The sequence below is a fragment of the Canis lupus genome, chromosome 24 (assembly GCF_011100685.1).
Source record: "Canis lupus familiaris isolate Mischka breed German Shepherd chromosome 24, alternate assembly UU_Cfam_GSD_1.0, whole genome shotgun sequence".
Lineage (NCBI taxonomy): Eukaryota > Metazoa > Chordata > Mammalia > Carnivora > Canidae > Canis > Canis lupus.
In genome coordinates this window covers 29,790,711-29,809,445 of record NC_049245.1, presented here as the reverse complement: position 1 = coordinate 29,809,445, position 18,735 = coordinate 29,790,711, and the positions used below count along the sequence as shown (strand labels likewise).

General features: G+C 52.9%; 1 protein-coding gene across 8 annotated transcripts in view; it reads left to right on the top strand.

Moving 5' to 3' along the window:
- ZHX3 (zinc fingers and homeoboxes 3) overlaps positions 1–17,425 on the top strand; it is a 125,149-nt gene extending 107,724 nt beyond the window's left edge. For 6 of the 8 annotated variants that reach the window (XM_038572320.1, XM_038572323.1, XM_038572324.1 and 3 more), the window contains 2 exons: positions 6,248–9,271; positions 11,253–17,425. In XM_038572320.1, the coding sequence (XP_038428248.1) occupies positions 6,400–9,271; positions 11,253–11,263 (2,883 nt within the window). In that variant the 5' untranslated portion in view covers positions 6,248–6,399 and the 3' untranslated portion in view covers positions 11,264–17,425. The remainder of the gene's footprint in view (positions 1–6,247; positions 9,272–11,252) is intronic. The other 2 variants (XR_005377860.1, XR_005377859.1) reach the window with 2 other exon arrangements.
- Positions 17,426–18,735: the final 1,310 nt, after the last annotated feature.

The following is an 18,735-nucleotide window of genomic DNA, read 5'->3' as shown; positions in this document are numbered from 1 at the left end:
ACAATAGTTTAGTCCTTAGAAATTCTTGTTTTGTTTTTGTTTAAGTGGGCTCTGTGCTGGGCATGGGGCCTGAACTCACAGCCCTGACATCAAGACCTGAACTGTGAGCAAGAGTTGGACACTTTACCAGCGGAGCCACCCGGTGCCCCCTAGTCAGAAATTCTTGAAAGAAATTCAGAATTGCAGAAATTGTCAAATGCACAAAAACATATACAGGGATAGTTATTGAGCCATTGCTTGTAATAGTTGAAAAACTGGAGAAAGGGAAATGTTTATTAACAGCTAGATTGGTGAAGTAAATTCTGATGCATCCATACATTAGAGCATTGTTTAAGAGAGAGAAACTGTAGCGTGTCCATCCAGGAAACCTATTTTATTCTGACACTCTTCCCACTGTTGCGGGAAGAAAATGAGGGGCAGAAGGGAAGTGTAAAAATAAAACTCCATTTTTTGTTTTTTAAATTGGTTTTAGTAATCTGTGCCTAGAAAATATATTTGAAATAATGGACCCTAGATTGTTAACACTAGCTATCTTTGGGGTGAGTAGGGAGGATTTTCACTTTTCTTCATTGTTCCTAAGAGAGAGAAATTTCTACATAAAGACCATAATTTGAAAGAGGAAGTAAAAAAGATGCATTTCAATGTAAATCTATATTGCTAGCAAGTTTTTTACAAAAGGGAATGCTACCTGCATGGTTTTGTTTTAGAATGAGTCGAGATTTATGTGTGGTCTAGTGTATCACATGACCAACTTCTAAATATATTTCATGACTTTTTAAAAGACTATGAAGCTGGAGGAGCGGGTGTCCCTGCTAGTTGGAGGAGGCAGCTGGGTCCTCAGTGTAACCCAGGAAACCGTGGGCCCCCCACTGAGACCGCCAACCTCTGCAGGTGCCTGAAGAAGGGGAGGGCCTTGGGAGCCCTGCCTCACCATTCACTATTCAATGAAGCATACTGTACCCCCCAAATATGAAGTTGGTTACTGTCGAACACTCGACTGTTCCCATATCGATCAAACCAGCCTGGTGGCATAGTCCCGTTCTCTTCCCCGGTGTTGTCGCCGCCTTGATCTTTCAAAACCACAAGCAGCATGTTACAATCTCTCACTGTGGTTATGTTTTTGTAACTCTGTCAGCTGCTCCCATGATTCTTGTTTTTACTGATAAATCATGGGCTGTTCAGGAGGGCTGCAGCCAGACTTGGAGAGAACCTGCTGAAAGTCGCATTTCTAAACATTTGAGTCCTCCTGTGGAGCTTACTATCCTTCCAGTTCCTTCCTCAGAATTTAAAAAAAATTATTTAAGAATTTGATCAATAAAAAAAAAAAAAAAAGAATTTGATCAATAAACTCATTTTTTTCAAGCTCCACGTGTATATTTTTGGTGTTGAAAAAAAATTCTTTAAGAATTTGATCAATAAACTCATTTTTTTCATGCTCCACGTGTATATTTTTGGTGTTGAAATATAGTGATTATTAGCTGCAGCTTTTAAAAAATATTTTATTTAGGGCAGCCCCGGTGGCACAGCGGTTTAGTGCCGCCTACGGCCCAGGGCATGATCCTGGAGACCCTGAATCGAGTCCCACGTCAGGCTCCCTGCATGGAGCCTGCTTCTCCCTCTGCCTGTGTCTCTGCCTCTCTCTCTCTCTCTGCATCTCTATGAATAAATAAATAAAATCTTTTAAAAAATTTTATTTATTCATGAGACACAGAGAGAGAGGCAGAGGGAGAAGCAGGCTCCATGCAGGGAACCCAATACGGCGCTCGATCCCAGGACCCCGGGATGATGATCAGAGCCAAAGGCAGACGCTCAACCACTGAGCCACCCAGGCGTCCCTATTAGCTGCAACTTTGAATTGAGTAACTCTGAATTCCCAAAGACGGGTTTTTTTTTTTAAAGTTACAGGCTTTTGTTCTTATTTCTTCATTAAAAAAATTATGACATTTTCAAGACAGACTATAGAAAAGATTATATAAAGAATGACGAACATGCGGTTGTCATCTGGACCTTCTCTGTGAATCTTTGGCAGCATAAAACCTTGCATTTATATCAGCCTATGTCACCCAGGGCTTGATTTAGGAAACACTGTGTTTCCACATGGTAATTATGACCTCTTTTGTCAGAGCTGGTTCATGAATGTCTTCTGGTTGAATGGTTTTCTAGATAATTTAGGCTTTACCCTGTAAGTACCCCTTTTATTGGATACCCTTTTAAAAGTATCTGGCAGATAAACCCAAACTTACCTAAATGGGTAACATTGCTAAGTATAGCCTCATGGTAAGCATCCAGGGTGTTCACTGAAGAATTCTTTCAACTTTTTCATGTGTTTGAAAATTTTTCTAATAAATATTGAGGGGAAAAGATCACTTTGGAAAGTCCTGCAGCCCTTATTCCAACAGTGTTGTGGTTCCTCGGAGAGCCCAGTGCATGGAGTACTTAAGGCTGCAGGCCCTGGAGCCAGACTGCCGGGGTCCCTGTGCAGTACACTTCAGGCAGGTACTCTCCTTCTCTGAGCCTTGCCTTTCTTGCCTGTAAAATGGGAATGATTAGTTCCTGCTTGGAGTTTGTTGTGAGAGTGAACTGAGAAGATGTGTATGCAGAGCCTCCTCTAGTAGCGAACACACCACTTGGGCAGTGTGGCCACTACCGCCAGTACTGTTCTCTTGCTACTGCCTTCCGCGTTGACCACTGACTGACCCACTCAGAGAATCATCAGGAGTGCTATTCTCCATGATCATTGACTTGAAGGACAGTTTGGGGTACTTTGAGACCTAATTTTGAATGACAGGGAATTCTTCCCTAAATCAAGTCCATCTTTGTAAGTGAAGTACCAGGAATGTGATTTACATCTTCCCCGGTAAAGCCCAGTCAAGGTGAAGCCCCACCACATGCCTCAGTGATGGCACCATGTCTTGGGTGTCTGTGTGCTGTCAGGGACCGCACACTCCTGCTCCTGAGTTCCGCCGGCCGCCTACCTCCAGGCGAGCACATGGCCTCTTCTCTGTGTTGGTGCTGCTTTTAGCTGACAGGTCTGCGTCCTCTTTGCTCTCTTCTCTCCAACCTGACATTCACAACCACTGCCGTTCACCTCTTCCCAGGGCAGGGGTAAACCATACCAGAGTAGGTTGGGCAGTATCACAGAGAAGTGACGTCCTCTGTGCAGGGACCTCCGAAGTGGGAATGATACCCCTCTTGTACAGAAGTGAGTGCTTTAGCACTCTGTCCTCCGCCCCTCTTGGGTTTGACCTCGGAGTGGTTTTTAGCATATTCATAGTTTTTTTTTTTTTTTGCCGTCATCACGACTAAGAACATTTAATCACCCCAAAAGAAACCTCAACCCATTAACAGTCACTCCCCATTCTCCCCTCAGCCTTTGGCAACCACTAGTCTACTTTCCATCACTGCGGATTTATCTTCTCTGGGCATCTCATGTGAATGCAGTCATGTTATCTGTGGCATTTGTGACTGCCTACTTGGAGTGCGCGTGTTCCCATCTATGTTGTGGCATGTAATGGGTACTTCATTCCTTTTTATGGCTGAATAATCCATTATATAGACATACTAGCTTGTGTCTATCCATCTGTTGATGCACATTGAGGTTGTTTCTACCTTTTGGCTATTCTGATGATGTCATAAGTACCTGTGTACAGGTGTTTGTATGAATATATTTTTACTACTTTTGTGTGTATACCTACCACTGGAATTACTGGGTCTTATATAGCATATTTAACTTTTTGAAGAAATGCCAAACTGATTTACAAAGTGGCTGTTACCACTTTACATCTCCCCGGCAACATATGAACGGTCTAATTTCACCACATCTTTGCCTATATGTGTCATTGTTATATGTCATTGTGACGAATGCCATCCTGGTGGGTGTGAAGTGCTATCTCATTGTGGTTTGGGTTTGCATTTCCCTAAGGACTAATCATGTTGAGCACTTTTGTACATGCTTATCAGCCATTTGTAGATCATCTTTGGAGAAATGTCTTTTTAAATCCTTTACCTATTTTTTAATTGGGTCATTTGTCTTTTTATTGTTGAGTTTTAAGCTTTCTTTACATATTCTGGATACAAGCCCCTTATCAGATACATGATTTGCAAATAAACTCTCCCATTCTGTGAGTGGTCTTTTTTACTTTCTCAGTGGTGGCTTTTTTTTTTTTTTTCCTTTTAAAGATCTTATTTATTTATGAAAGACACACACACAGAGAGAGGGAGAGAGAGAGAGGCAAAGACACAGGCAGAGAGAGAAGCAGGCTCCATGCAGGGAGCCTGAATCGGGGCTCGATCCCAGGACTCCAGGATCACGCCCTGGGCTGAAGGCAGGCACTAAACCACTGAGCCACCCAGAGATCCCCCATAGTGGTGGCTTTTTGAAGCACAACCATGTTTAATTTGATGGCATCCAGCTCACCTGTTTTTTCTCACATCACTTACAGCTTCAGGTATTCTATTTGATGTCCTCAGTGAAAATCCGATTTGCTCACTAAATACGTAACTGCATCACTCTTAGTTTTCCTGACTTGGAATTGTGAAGCACTTGGCTTAAAATGTGTGCCAACAGTATATAGAGGATCATATAAATATTGATACTTATTGAGCTGGTGAATCCATTTCGGTGCATTTAGCCTCAGGAAATAATTTGATAGAGGAGATACATGCTATTGTATACAATACATGTATTGTAATGCCCAGAGGTCATTTCACTGTGAGAGTGGGACCCTGGAAGCCTGTTCAGGAGCAGAGGAGGGTGACTGATTATATTCCTAGTGCGACATTACGAAGCAGCTATCGAATGTTATCATTAAAATCTTATTTAATGAACATGTTTGTGGTGGAATCTTCAATAAAAAAAACAAAACACAAGCATGTGTCCAGTATGACAAAAATATGTATAAGATACCTGGACTAGGAGGAAGGGTATACAAAATTATAGGCGGTTTTATTTTCTTCCATTTCATCTAATACTGATATTTTATCTTTGCAATTAAAAATATTTTTAAAATGTGTGTCTAACATTTCAGATCAGTGAGGCAAAAGGTGACAAGCTGTGAGGTCTGGTGTGTTTATTCTTGTCCCACCCCAACTGGTTTTGTGGTAGGAATGATCTATCAAAGCTGTGATCATCAGGGTGAGGCTTGCAAACAGAAAAATAGTTGGCTGTGTGTATTTAAGAACTTGAATAGAAATATTTTCATTCTCTTCACATTTTCATATCTAAACACTGATGATGACGTGATTTTGGAATTAGAATTACTACTATTTTAGTCGTTATTAGCATTACACTTTGCTAAAAGAAAGGTAAGGGTGATTATGGTGATATTATGTTAATAGGGGCCCCGCAGACACACTTTCCTCATGGCAGCTCATGAAAGAATTGTAATTATTCGAAATTTTCAGCATTTGAAATACATTTCAAATGGATCAAATATTTTAAAGTTATTTTTTTAAAGGCACTAAAGGAAATGAAAAGGTCACCACAACCCGAGGTCACATGTAGAGTGCCTACCCAGGGGGAGGCCACAGGTTGAGGTGGCTGCGCACAGAGAAAGCACATACAGCTTGCTGTACGCCAGACTGGGTCTGTGGATCCCCTGACCCTCTGACCTTGGGCTCTGCCTGCGAGATGTGGTTCAGGATGTAGCCAGTACCTGAGGCGATTCTCCTTCAGCGGCCTGGGCAGCAGGCAGGGAAGGGCCACAGCAGGGGACCCGGCTCCTGTGGCAGCCAGCCTCCCCACTCTCCACTTCACACACCGCAGCTGACTAGGCCTCTGGGCCTGACTTGGGAGAAGCAGAGGCGGCGTCTTGTTCTCATATGTGGGAAGGCTATGAAAAGAAAAAACCCTCGTTGGCCCAAACATTTAAACAAGGATTACACTAGGATGTTTTGTTCTCACTCTGACATGGTCAGAATTAATTTGGAGGTCCAAAAGAGGATTATTTTGTTGTTGTTGTTGTTGTTGTTGCTTGGTTTTTGAATCTGAGTTACTTAATACAAGAATACAGAGGGAAATACAAAACAAAACACATGGCTTAAGTCTGTCAAATGGTATTGGAACATCCCCAGGTCATTCTTCAGGGTACTGTTTTGTTGGTGTTTGGGGGGCTCCACATTCAAGTTGCTGGTGAACTTTCTCAAGAAAAGGCCCCGATGGGAGAAGGCAAGCAGTGGGGTGCATCTGGGTATCAGAGTACACAGACCTTAGAGATCATGATCATTTGTTTTTCCCCTTCCTCTTTAGGTTTAATAGGAAAAGCTTGCTTTCTGCAGACAACTGAAAAAACTGCCTTTGGAAACTGTTTCTTTGGCCTGCATGGAGCAGCTGGGACTTACACTGTGAGGCCCTTGACGGGACAAGCTCTCACCCACTGATCATCCAGAGTGATTGTCACCATGGCCAGCAAGAGGAAGTCCACCACCCCGTGCATGATCCCTGTGAAGACCGTGGTGCTGCAGGAACCCGGTGCGGAGGCCCAGCCTGCCGCAGCTCTGCCCGAAGGACCCCCGCAGGAGCTGCCCCCTGAAGTGCCAGCTACCAGCAGCGAGGTCGCCCAGACGGCCAGCAGTACCGACGGCGCCGCCCTGGCCAATGGGCACCGGAGCACTTTGGATGGCTACTCGTATTCCTGCAGATACTGTGATTTCAGATCCCAGGACATAACCCAGTTTGTGGGACACATGAACTCAGAGCACATGGACTTTACTAAGGACCCAACTTTTGTCTGCACTGAATGCAGTTTTCTGGCAAAAACTCCTGAGGGACTTTCTCTGCACAATGCCAAGTGTCACTCGGGGGAAGCCAGCTTTGTGTGGAATGTGGCCAAGCCAGACAATCATGTCATCGTGGAGCAGAGTGTCCCTGAGAGCACCTGCACTCCTGACCTATCGAGTGAGCCCAACACTGAAGGGACCGATGGACAGGCTGAAATCATCATTACCAAAACCCCAATCATGAAGATAATGAAAGGCAAAGCTGAAGCCAAAAAAATTCATACACTCAAGGAGAACCTCCCCAGTCAGCCTGTGGGTGACACGGCCTTACCAAACCCCTCAGCTGGGGAGAGTGAGGCGAAGGAGGGGGATCACTCCTTTGTCAACGGGGCGGTCCCGGTCGCTCAGCCAGCCAGCAGCTCGGCAAAAGGGCCGCATGTGGCCAATGGTCCCCTGCTGGGAGCGGTGCCGGTTCTGCCGGCTGGTCTGGCACAGTTCCTCCCCCTGCAGCAGCCGCCCCCCGTGCACGCCCAGCACCACGGCCACCAGCCGCTGCCCACTTCCAAGTCCCTGCCCAAGGTGATGATCCCACTGAGCAGCATCCCCACCTACAATGCGGCCATGGATTCCAACAGCTTTCTCAAGAACTCCTTCCACAAGTTCCCCTACCCGACCAAAGCTGAGCTCTGCTACTTGACTGTTGTCACCAAGTACCCGGAAGAGCAGCTCAAGATCTGGTTCACAGCCCAGAGGCTGAAGCAGGGCATCAGCTGGTCCCCCGAGGAGATCGAGGACGCCCGGAAAAAGATGTTCAATACGGTCATTCAGTCCGTACCCCAGCCCACAATCACTGTCCTCAACACGCCCCTGGTGGCCAGTGCCGGCGGCGTGCAGCACCTCATCCAGGCCGCCCTCCCGGGCCACGTGGTGGGGCAGCCCGAGGGCGCAGCGGGTGGCCTGCTGGTCACGCAGCCACTGATGGCCAATGGGCTGCAGGCGCCCAGCTCAGCCCTGCCGCCGGCGGTCACGTCGGTCCCCAAGCAGCCCACTGTGGCGCCCATTAACACTGTGTGCTCCAACACCACGTCGGCCGTGAAGGTGGTCAACGCGGCCCAGTCGCTGCTCACGGCGTGCCCCAGCATCACCTCCCAAGCCTTCCTGGACGCCAGCATCTACAAGAACAAGAAGTCTCACGAACAGCTGTCCGCCCTGAAAGGAAGCTTCTGTCGGAACCAGTTCCCGGGGCAGAGCGAGGTGGAGCATCTGACCAGAGTGACGGGCCTCAGCACCAGGGAGGTGCGCAAGTGGTTCAGCGACCGCCGGTACCACTGCCGGAACCTCAAGGGCTCCAGGACCGTGCTGCCCGGTGACCCCGGCGCCATCATCATCGACCCCGGGCCCGAGGCGCCCTTCTCCCCAGCGGCAGCCAAGGCCCCCGAGGTGCCCTGCGGCCCGCCCGCGGCCACCCTGGCTGCCCCCCCTTCCGCCAGACGCCAGGCCTGGCACCAGACCCCCGACTTCACGCCAACCAAGTACAAGGAGCGAGCCCCCGAGCAGCTCAGAGCCCTGGAGAGCAGTTTTGCGCAGAACCCTCTTCCTCCCGACGACGAGCTGGACCGCCTGAGGACGGAAACCAAGATGACCCGGAGAGAGATCGACAGCTGGTTCTCAGAGAGGCGGAAGAGAGTGGGTGCCGAGGACACCAGGAGGGCTGATGGGGGCGCTGCTCTGGAGGAGGAGGAGGTGGTGGCTGTGGCTGCGGAGGACGAGGCGGGGGACGAGGAGCTGGTGGGGGACCTCAGGGTCCCCGGCGAAGATGGCTCCCCGGAGGCGCTCGGCGGCCACTTGCTGGCGGAGCGCAAGGTCAGCCCCATCAAGATCAACCTCAAGAACCTGCGGGTCACCGAGGCCAACGGCAGGAGCGAGCTCCCGGGGCCGGGCGCCTGCGAGCCCGAGGAGGAAGGGCCCGGCAAGCCGGCCGAGCAGCCCCCCGGCAAGGCGAGCTGCAAGAAGACCGCCCAGCAGCGGCACCTGCTGCGCCAGCTGTTCGTGCAGACGCGATGGCCCAGCACCCAGGACTACGACGCCATCATGGCCCAGACTGGCCTGCCGCGGCCTGAGGTGGTGCGCTGGTTTGGGGACAGTAGGTACGCCCTGAAGAACGGCCAGCTCAAGTGGTACGAAGACTATAAGCGGGGCAACTTCCCCCCAGGCCTGCTGGTCGTCACCCCGGGCAACCGGGAGCTGCTGCAGGGCTATTACCTGTCGCACAAGACGCTGTGCGAGGAGGACCTGCAGAGCCTCTGCGACAAGACCCAGATGAGCTCCCAGCAGGTGAAGCAGTGGTTTGCGGAGAAAATGGGCGAGGAGACCCGGGCTGTGGCGGACACAGGCGGTGAGGACCAGGGCGCCGGCGAGCCCGCGGCTGGGCACAAAGGGACGGGGGACGCGTATTCGGAGGTGTCGGAGAACAGTGAGTCGTGGGAGCCCGGCGCCCCTGAGGTCGGCTCGGAGCCCGTTGATGCCCCGAGTCCCCAGGCTGGACTTCAGCTGGGTAAGGAGCCCACAGGGGCCAGGGTCATCCTCTGAGGGGAGGGTGGGGGGCCTCCCTGACAGGCCGCTGGGACGTCTGCCCTCCTGAAGCTCCCTGGCAGTGGGACCCAGTGGCTGGGCTGCTTCAGCAGGCGCCCTGGGAGCAGAATAGGAATGTGACCTATGATCCGATATATTTCCTGGGTCTTTAAACCTGTGCATGGGAAGGTACACAGTGAGCCTACAAGGGTGTGAGCTTTTCTAGTCATTTCTCAGCGGTGGGAGAATAGGTCAGAGCGCCATCGGAGTCAGGCAGGACCACAACCCCTGGGTGTAGGAGAGAGCAATGGGACTGTTGGAGAAATTCAACTCAGAACTGCGAGCAAAAGGAAAGCGGCGCTTGGATTGCCCTTAGGTAAGGGAAGTGCTTTCATTTAAATGATGAAAGTTCCATAATTTACATTTCTGTTGCTCTTTCTGATTTGGAGTAATGGAAAATCATCTTCTCTCTTAGACATACATGGAATCAAAAGCTTGAGTTTCATTCCTCAGTTTCTCCAGATCATATCCCTGGTATTAACCCTCAAAAGAAAACTTTATTCATGAGAGACACACAGAGAGAGGCAGGGACATAGGCAGAGGGAGAAGCAGGCTCCCTCCAGGGAGCCAATGTGGGACTCGATCCCAGGACCTGGGATCACGCCCTGGGTCAAAGGCAGATGCTCAGCCACTGAGCCACCCCAGTTCCTGAAAGAAAACTTCAGAAGATGATTTTATTGAAGATAGTTTTGAAGCCACGGACAAGTCCCATTGTGGGTATCGGGTCCCGACCCTCAAAGTTCCCAGCCTCCCCCTTGCCTCCCCATCCTTGGGTGTTTGCCTCCCCAGAGGCCTCATCACAGGATGGCCAGGAGCCACGAGACTTAGCTCTTCACAGGGGGCTGTGGAAACCAAACAAGTGTCTGGATTCTCAGATTCTCCGATTTGGGGACCTTTAGAAGTTGGTTCTAGGGCCTGGTATTTCCAGACTTGATCTTGTTTTCCTGAAGGGCCCCATGAGTCAGTGAAGCCCTCCTGGGGAGTGGTGGGCTCCAGGGAACAGGACTGGCTTCTCAGGGCTGGTGTCTTGGGCACCTTCTCCAGCATGGGCCTGCCCTTGGGGAATGCCCACCCCCGGCTTGCTGGCAGTAAAACAAATTGATTCCTTTTTCTGTTTGTTTAAATTAAAATTTCGCCGAAGTATATTCTTGGGTAGCTGGAGAGAGAGGGTGGTGGTTGGTTATACAACCTTGTGAATATATTTAAAGCCATTTAATTGTATATTCAAAGATGGTTAAAATGGCATCTTTTATGTTATGTATATTTTATCACAATTTAAAAAGAAAAAGCTAACCTGGAGGTGGGATGAGTAGGGTTGAGTCACAAGCGCTGGTCCCCCTCAGCTCCTAGGTCCACCACTGGGTGAAGTGTTCTGTCCCCGGCGGGACAGCAGATGGGGCACTGTGGCCTCATCCTCTTCTGTCTGAAGCAGATAACCCCTGGGTTCAGGAAGGGCTTGTCTGTTTGTACCCCGTTTCTCTGTGGCCAGCCTCGGAGCAAGGGCCACGTCGACAAGTGTCACAGACGATGAGCCTCTGAACAACCCCACAGACTTTGACCTCAGGGGTAGAGGAAATCTGCAGAAGGTACAGACACTAGCCCCAGCTGCTGTCGTGTGAGAACATGGATTCTGGAGAGCTGGCGGGGAAGGGCAGGAAAAGGCAGATGGGGACGGGGTCCCGGGTGGCAGCCGCCTGGGGTTTGGTGGTGGGTCCCTGGGGAGCAGGTTTACCCTGCACACTCTCCTTCACCAGCCCTCGGGCTGCAGGATTGGGGGGTGGCTGGCAGGAGAGCCTTGCTCCCGGCATTGAGAGGTCCCCAAAGCGCGGCGAGGACCATGCTGCCTCAGGGGCTGTGCAGGTGGCAGTTGATGTGGAGGTGACAGGCCTGTGTTTTCTCCTCAGAAACAGACTGAATTTGAACTGATTACTCTGAAGGACTGGCCAGTCCGGGATGCCGCCTGCCATGTGGAAGGCAGTCAACCTGACTCTCTGCTGCCACGTGCTGTCCCCATGCCCATCACTGGGCATGCACGAGAGCTTCTGGAGGCCTCGTCACCAGCCCAGAGCGCGCCGCCACCTCCGGCCTGCCGCCACCGAGCAAGCCAGCGGGGAGAGTAGAGTTCTTGTCAGTTCTTCCTCCCACGATGTAGGGCCTTTCCTTTGCCTTCCAGTGGATAAAATAGTTCAGATTTCATATTCATAGACACGGAATCAAGTTTTTAACATATAAATCCGCCTATACACATTTAATAAAACATCAGATTATAAACACTTTCATTACATAGAAACTTTGGTTAGCAAGCAGTACGTTGTCTTTTACATCATCTCTGAAAACGCCCTGTGTCTGTTCTCTGGAGATCCTGGGCCGCGTGTCCCCTGCACAGTGGGCAGGGCGCACCAGTCTGAAGCCCCAGGCGCCCCTGTGCGCCCGTCAAGGGAAGGCAGTATCTTTGCAGAGGCCTCCACCCCGGCGGCCAGCACCGGGCCACCTGCTCGCCTTGCCCCGTGGGCGGATCAGCGGGCACCGCCCTCACCTGTGAGCTGAAAACCCACTGCTCACCAGGTAGCCTTTGCTCACCGCCCTCGTACGTGGTTCCAGCTGTTCTTCTTGTTTGTGGGAGTTTGAATCATGGACCAGAACTTTTCAGTTATCAGATCAACTTAAAGAAGCATTTGTTGTTAAACCTGATGTACTGACCTATGTGCCCATGTTCTTGTTGTTTCTTTTTCAATCTAGATGTGTTGAGAGTGAGAGGAAAATTGGAAAAAGAAACAGGCAGGGCTGAAAGTAGAGGTGCGCGGACCCGGCACGTGGCTCTGGCAGCTGTGGTTTTTTGGAGCCCTTGACCCACACTCACTTCAAGGCTGCCTGTGTCTGGGAAGGAAGACCCGCACTCGGCTGGGAGTAGGAGTGAGCACTGCTGGGATCTGGGGACTTGGGGCGGTGCTGCATACGGAGACCGACACGTTGGGGTTCCTGGCAGCACACCCGGAGGACTCAGGGCCCCCCGCTGAGGGCCTGCCTGGGTGCTGGACATCACTAGACAGGCCCTGCTGAGGATGTTAAGTTCTGCACTATGTCCCCAGATTTGGAAACAAGATCGTCTACTTAAGCCTAATCCTCATATTCATTTTTTTTTTAATTGAGAAAAATCACAGGAAAAGGTGCTTTTGAAACACTGGGAAACTGGCTTACAAAGCTGTACTACATGGTAAATCCCCATTTCCCCCAAACTGGCTGCTCTGAGAGCAGCGGCAAGTGGAGACAGGGCAGCAGAAGTCATGTCCCCCGCAGCTCCGCTCGCCTCCCGGAGACCACCTGCCTCCCAAAGCACCGAGGCCTTGTAAGCCTGCTCCTCCCGGCCAGGGCGGGGTGGGCGGCACCAGGGGCCCCCGAGAGAGGGCAGGGGCTTGGGCACAACAGCCCATGGTGGGTGGTGCTGTCCTCCTTGCCCGCCCTGGAGCTGGACCAGGGGACGCATCTTGCTGGCTTGGCTCTAAGGCGAAGATGGAGGTGGCCCTTCTGCCTTCCAGGAGAGGGCTTTCGCTGGAAACCAAAAGCCCTCGAGCCCCCGTTCTTCTAAAGTGTCTTCTGCTCTCCTGGGCCCAGTAGGGACCACCTCGTAGTTGTTTCAAATGTGACATGTGAGCACTTGGCAAGTCTGTGCCCCTTGTTTGTGTCCTTTGCATTGGAGCATGAAGCTCTTTAGCCCCAAAGACGTCTCGGCAGAATTGGTGAGCGGCGATTGCCTTCCTTCAGAGAACAGACACCTGGAGCTTTTCCTTTAGTGTTTATGTACGTGCAGATTAATTTATATATACACATAGATACAGGACAGATACTCATCTGATATTTTCTGATAAAGTGCACATCTGAGGTGGCTGTTGGGGAAGGTAGCCTGTGTTGGAGGGAAGGCCGGTCCCCTGGGAGCAGCTGAGGCCACCCGGCCGGAAACCGTCTGAGTGCCTGAGACCCCATCCTGCCGCCTCACTCCCAGAGCCCCGCATGCACTGCACAAGGGGCTTTACAGAGGATTTTCTTGGTTATTTAAGTTATATATCATTTACAACCCAAACAGCAAAAGAAAAACTAAATTACATGGTGGACAAGTTCATGCAGGACGTAGCGACCCGGCTTCGGCACCAGCCCAGCTTTAGAAGGTGGAGAGGCTACAGGCCTGCCCGCCTGGGCGTGTTTTCCTCAGAGGTTAGCCCTGCCCAGTGGCCAGGGCCATCCCACAATGGCAGGACTGCCCAGGTAAGGAGCCCCGCAGACAAGACTGTCCTTCCTCCTCCCTGCGCTCTGGACCAGAGCAGACGGTGGGGTTGGAGCCCTATACTCGCAAGAATCAGAAGAATCAGACGATCAGAGGTGATGGCAAGAGGGCCGGCAGGGTGGGTGAGCAGGTGCCCAGGGCTCTGGGTGCTTGGGGAGCACAGCCAACCTGGTACACAGACCGACACAGGTCCGGAGTTTGGGGGTGTGGGACCGCAGCAGCAGGCCCTGTGTCCTGTCGCAGGACAGATCACTGTGGTTTTGCATGCTGTCGAAGGGTGTCTGTGATTTCGCCTCGGGCAGATGGCGGTCTGTGGGCTGAAGAGTTGAGAGGTGGGGTTAGTCTCTCCTGAAGAAAAGGCTGTTGTATGAGGTGACTCATCTTTCCCCTCTTTGTATGCACGTGGACTCGTCAGAGATAGTAAAATATTTCAGTGTTTCTTGTCACCTATGTCTGGCACATGTTTGGTTTATTATATTTTTTACATGGGGTTGTAGATTCTGTTGTAATAGGTGAAACCCGATCACCATTCTGATAAAGGAAGTCTGGGTTTATGATACACATACTTTACATATTTTGATTACTTATTTTAATTCTTGACTATTAAAGGAGGGTTTTGATTTGAGAGGAGGGTTCTCATTTTCAGGAGCCTCCGGTTCCTGAAATAGAGGGCCTGGTTGGATGGCCTGTTGGCATTTGGGGTTTGGTAGTGCTGTGTGACTTGGAGCTCCTGGCTTGGCCAAGTGACTGGCGGCTGTCCCGGGGGACCAAAGCGCCTTGACCCGAGGCCCTGCTCCCTGTTCCCCAGAAGCACGGCTGTGGGAGCCGGGCAGAGTTGGCGGAGCTCGTGGGCTCCCAGTGCACGGATGGCGGCATCCCAGCTGGCGGTGGGAGGCTGTCCCACCAGGAAGTCTCCGCATGGTTTCCAGGCTGAGATGTGGCTCTTCAACCTCAGTCAGTGGCCCAGTGATAGGTCTCATGTCACCTCCCTTTCCCCTCTGGCTCTGGGACATCTGTGCCAGGCTGATTCCAGGGAGGGTGGGTGCCGGCCTTTCCCTGCACATCCTCGCGCAGCTCCCGCCTGTGCCACCTGGTCTCCGGCCCTGTCGCCTCTGTCTTCCTCTTCTCTTCTCAGAGCAGCTTTGTCACTTTAACCGTCACAGCCCAGGTGATCCAGGCATTTTGTGAGGGCAGAGAACCGGCCAAGAAGAAAGCCTGAAACCAAATCAAACCTGGAATTTGGGCTTTTTCTAATCTCCCCTCTTTTTTCCTTGCTCAGAGTTGATCTGGGGCAGGTTATTGGTTTGGCTCACCTTTTGTATTAAGTTTAAATTCTCCTTTAGTCCCTCGATGTGCAGGAGAAGAAATACTGGAGAAGAAAGATCCCATAGATGCGCGAGGATCCACACGACTGAGTTCCGGGCCAGAGCCAGCAGCTGCCTGGGCCAGGAGGCTAACCAGCCGGGCTCTGCGCCCTCCCATCTGGAGCTCCGTCTCCACGTCTCCTGACTCTGCTTCCTTTGCGCCCTTTCCTGAGGAGCACAGGCTCGCCTGGCCTTCCTGCCCAGACCTTGGGGGCCAAGTGGGTGTGGCTGGGGGGAGCACCTGCCCTGGAGAAAGCAGGGCGTGGGGAGCCCGAGCCGCCCCCTCATCGTCCTCTCCCCCAGCCAGACTGTGGTCTGAGGCCATCATGATGTTTCTCTGGCCATTTGTCACAGCCAAGCTGTGCGACACCAGGGCTGAGGAGGCTGGAGGCAGCTTCTCGTCAAAGTGGGGTTTGTGCTTGGGCCAAGTGACCGCGGAAGTGACGACTGTGGGTGCTTCTCGCTGCCTACCCAGTCCCGCTCCACCTCCAGACGGAATGGAGAGGCCTCGGTTAGCGTTTGTTTCTGCCCGAGTCTGCGGTGCTCCTGGCACAGGGTCGTCCTGGAAAGGGGTTTCTGGAACTGACCCAGCAGGTGTGCGCGGGAGTGAGGTCAGGGGTCAGGGTATTTTGGCCCTCGGGGCGATCCAGAGCCTGCTTTTCTGTCGTCAGTCCTGAGCGTACGTCGAGACAGGCCGCTAACCTCCTCTCCTCTGCACGGGGTCCTGGTCCTTCCCCACACTGGAGAGCTGACAGCCGGCCCCAGCGGGCAGCAAGCCTTCTCCGCCAGAGTCCAGAGCAGGGGTGGAAACCGGCGTCTGGCCTGGGCCAGCAGGCCCGGGTCACCACATGGACGAGGGTAGCAGCAAGCACCCGCTGCCTTGATTTTTAAAAATCCTATCTTTTGGTTTGCAGGCTTGCCAGGATCCACAAAGAACCTCCTGCTTGGCTGTCACCGGCCCAAGGCTTCTGCGGCCCCCACAACCTGGCCCTGGTGGCTGCTCGGTTCGGAGCCAGAGGCAGGGTGAGCACAGCTGGCAGGACTGTTCCAGGGGCACGAGGTGGCCTCGTCTGCCGGGGGTCTTCCTGCTGCCCACGGGGGCAGGTGGCGAGCGTCTGAGTGTTGACCTGCTGTAGGTGCCTCTCCCCTGGAGCCCGGCTCTGCCGCGTGCTCACACATACACCCGAGCACTCAAGCGTTAGGGGCTTTTCTTGGCTGATGCTCTAGGCCTGCCCTTCCTCTCCAAGACAAGTGGGTGACTTAGAAGGGTTTGAGGTGTTCGGCTGGAGCCGAAGGTGGATTGTCCAGGGTAGAGGCTGTTCAGAGTCTGAATGGAGAAAGCTGCACACGCAGGGTCTCTCCCCAGGCCCAAACCCCAGAGGAAATGCGCTGGCGGAGGGTGAGACTCTGCCCCCTGGGTGGCTGGTCTGTGATTTGCCTTTAAAGAGAGAGGTTGTCACCCATCCCTGGTCCCTGCCCGTCCAGCAGTCTCCTGGCAGTTTGCTTGAAATGCTGGTGGGGCGGGAGCGCCAGGATGCCTGGAGCTGGCTGGAGGGGGAGCCCGGCTGCCTTCAGCAGGACCCTGCATGGTCAGCGGGCACTCTGTGTGACCAGTGAGAAGGGGTGCCGCCCCGCCCCCCGTGTATGGGGGTTCCTGTGGTGCCTCTGGGCAGCCTCGTCGTTCAGCTGTGTTGGGGGGACCCCGACTGGGCCAGGGTAGTTACTACAGAGGAAACACGCCAAGCGTCCTCTCCCCCCTGCCGGCTGTTGCTCACTGAAAGTTTACTGAGCAGTCCTGGCGAAGTTGGGGAGGCTTCCCCGGCTGCGGGGTCCTTCCCGGTGGCCCCGACTCCTGGTTCTACCCCGCCCCCCGCACCTTCTGGTCTTCGATGCCACAGGAGGGCTGGCAAGGGCTGTGAGTGGTTTGCCTTGGTGCGCCTCCTGTCTCCCAGAGGTGGCACAAAGACGTGATCATCATGGTGCTAAGGAAGAGGCCACTGGCCCTGCTTGTCCAGAGGCAAATGGGAACTTGACCGAACTATCCAAGAAGCCCCCGGTCCCGGCCGCCAGGTGTGAGACCAAACTGAGGGGCATACTCGGGGTCCAGCCTGGGTGGCGTGGGAGATTTTTACCCCCGGGGTGGGGGGTGGGGGGACGTGTCTCTTTTAGAACGATGTAACTTGCCTTTGGACCGCGGCTGTGCTGAGGCGGAGCAGTGGGCTGCCCTGTCCGGGCTGCGTCTCCAGGCCTCATGAGGTCCCCTGTGGGGATGCTGCTATTTCTAAGATGCAAATTGCACATTTCCTAGATTTTGTATCTGTGGATTTGGATGAGGGAGCAGAGCCAAACTGCTTATACAATTTGGTATGGGCCGAAATGGTACTTCAAATCTTTTGATTGTTCCTAAATAAAAACCTAAATTTCACGTTTCACATCTGCCGAGTTTCTTTTGTGGGGGAGCCTGAGAAACTAAAAACACCTGACATCTGATTTATTCAGTGGGCAAGCCCGACCTTAAACTCAGCCCATTTCAGGAAAGCTGCACTCACCGCCTCCCACGCTGCTGTGTCCGTGGCACTGGCTTCCACGTGCTGAACTGTGACGTTCTAAGAAATTACGCTACCTAGACAAAGGCAGAGGAGTCAGGCAGTCGTCAGGCGTCTGGTGAAAGGACGCTGGCAAGTCCTTCTTTCCTGTCTTTTCCCCGGAGAAGAGCCCTGTGTGCTCAGGAGGGGCCTTGGAGGAATGCTAAAAGCCCCATTTCTAAGATTCAGAGCACCTGAACCTTGGGGTGGTCGAGGGCCTTGGGGTGGTCCGCCGGGGCAGAGACATACCAGGGTAGGCCAGCGGCTCTTGCCCCTGGTGGACCCCAGGGCCTGTCCCTGACTGGGCCCTCCTGGAGGCCGGCTTAGGCCTTGGGAAAGCAGCTTTGTGTCAAATGTAAGGCAAGTGCTTGGGAGCTAGCCCCACCTGGTGCGGGACCCTGAAGCCAATCAGCCGGGCCCCCAGGGTGGGTGCAGACTCAGGCAGTGGCTTCCAGGCCACACCGGTGGAGAGTTGGCAGCAGAAGCCCACGGGGTGTTGCCGGGAGCTTCTGTGGGGCTGCTGCATGGCCCACAGGCAGGAAACAAGCCCTGCCTGACCCCTGATCCCAAGTCCCCAGGGATAGGGGACCCCAGGGATAGGATAGTCTCCAGGGATAGTCCCCCGAGGAGGGGGGACTATAGAGGCCCCAGTGAGGGGTGGCAGCCTGACGCAGGGCTGGACCCCTTGAGGGAAGGCAGGACCTTACTTTGTTCTAATTTGGTGGGATAGGCTGCCGCTGTTTGTAGTGGTCTCTCCCTTCCAAAGAACAGCCATGGTGGGAGGATAGGGGCTCAAATCAAACGACGGCAGAGTTCCCAACCAGCCCCAGCCTTCAGGTGTTGTTCAGGATGTGGTCAGGAGGGGGGGCCTTGTGTTCTCTGCTCAGGGCTACAGATCCTTGTTAATGGCACTGTCCTCACCTGGGGTCCGAAACCACTCCTGCCTGCTCATTACAGGGCAGCCTTTTGAGAGGTGTTCTTGGCCTGCCTGCTCTTTGCAGAAGCTCTAGAAAGCCCGATCTTGCAGGTAGTGCTGTGTGCACGTGTCCACTGGATGAGGAGTCCAGGCCTGCCCCTTGGAACGCAGCCTGCTTGTCCCCGGTCTGCCAGCCAGCCGGGGGTAGTTCCTATTGGAGACAACAGGGGACTCTGCCCAAAC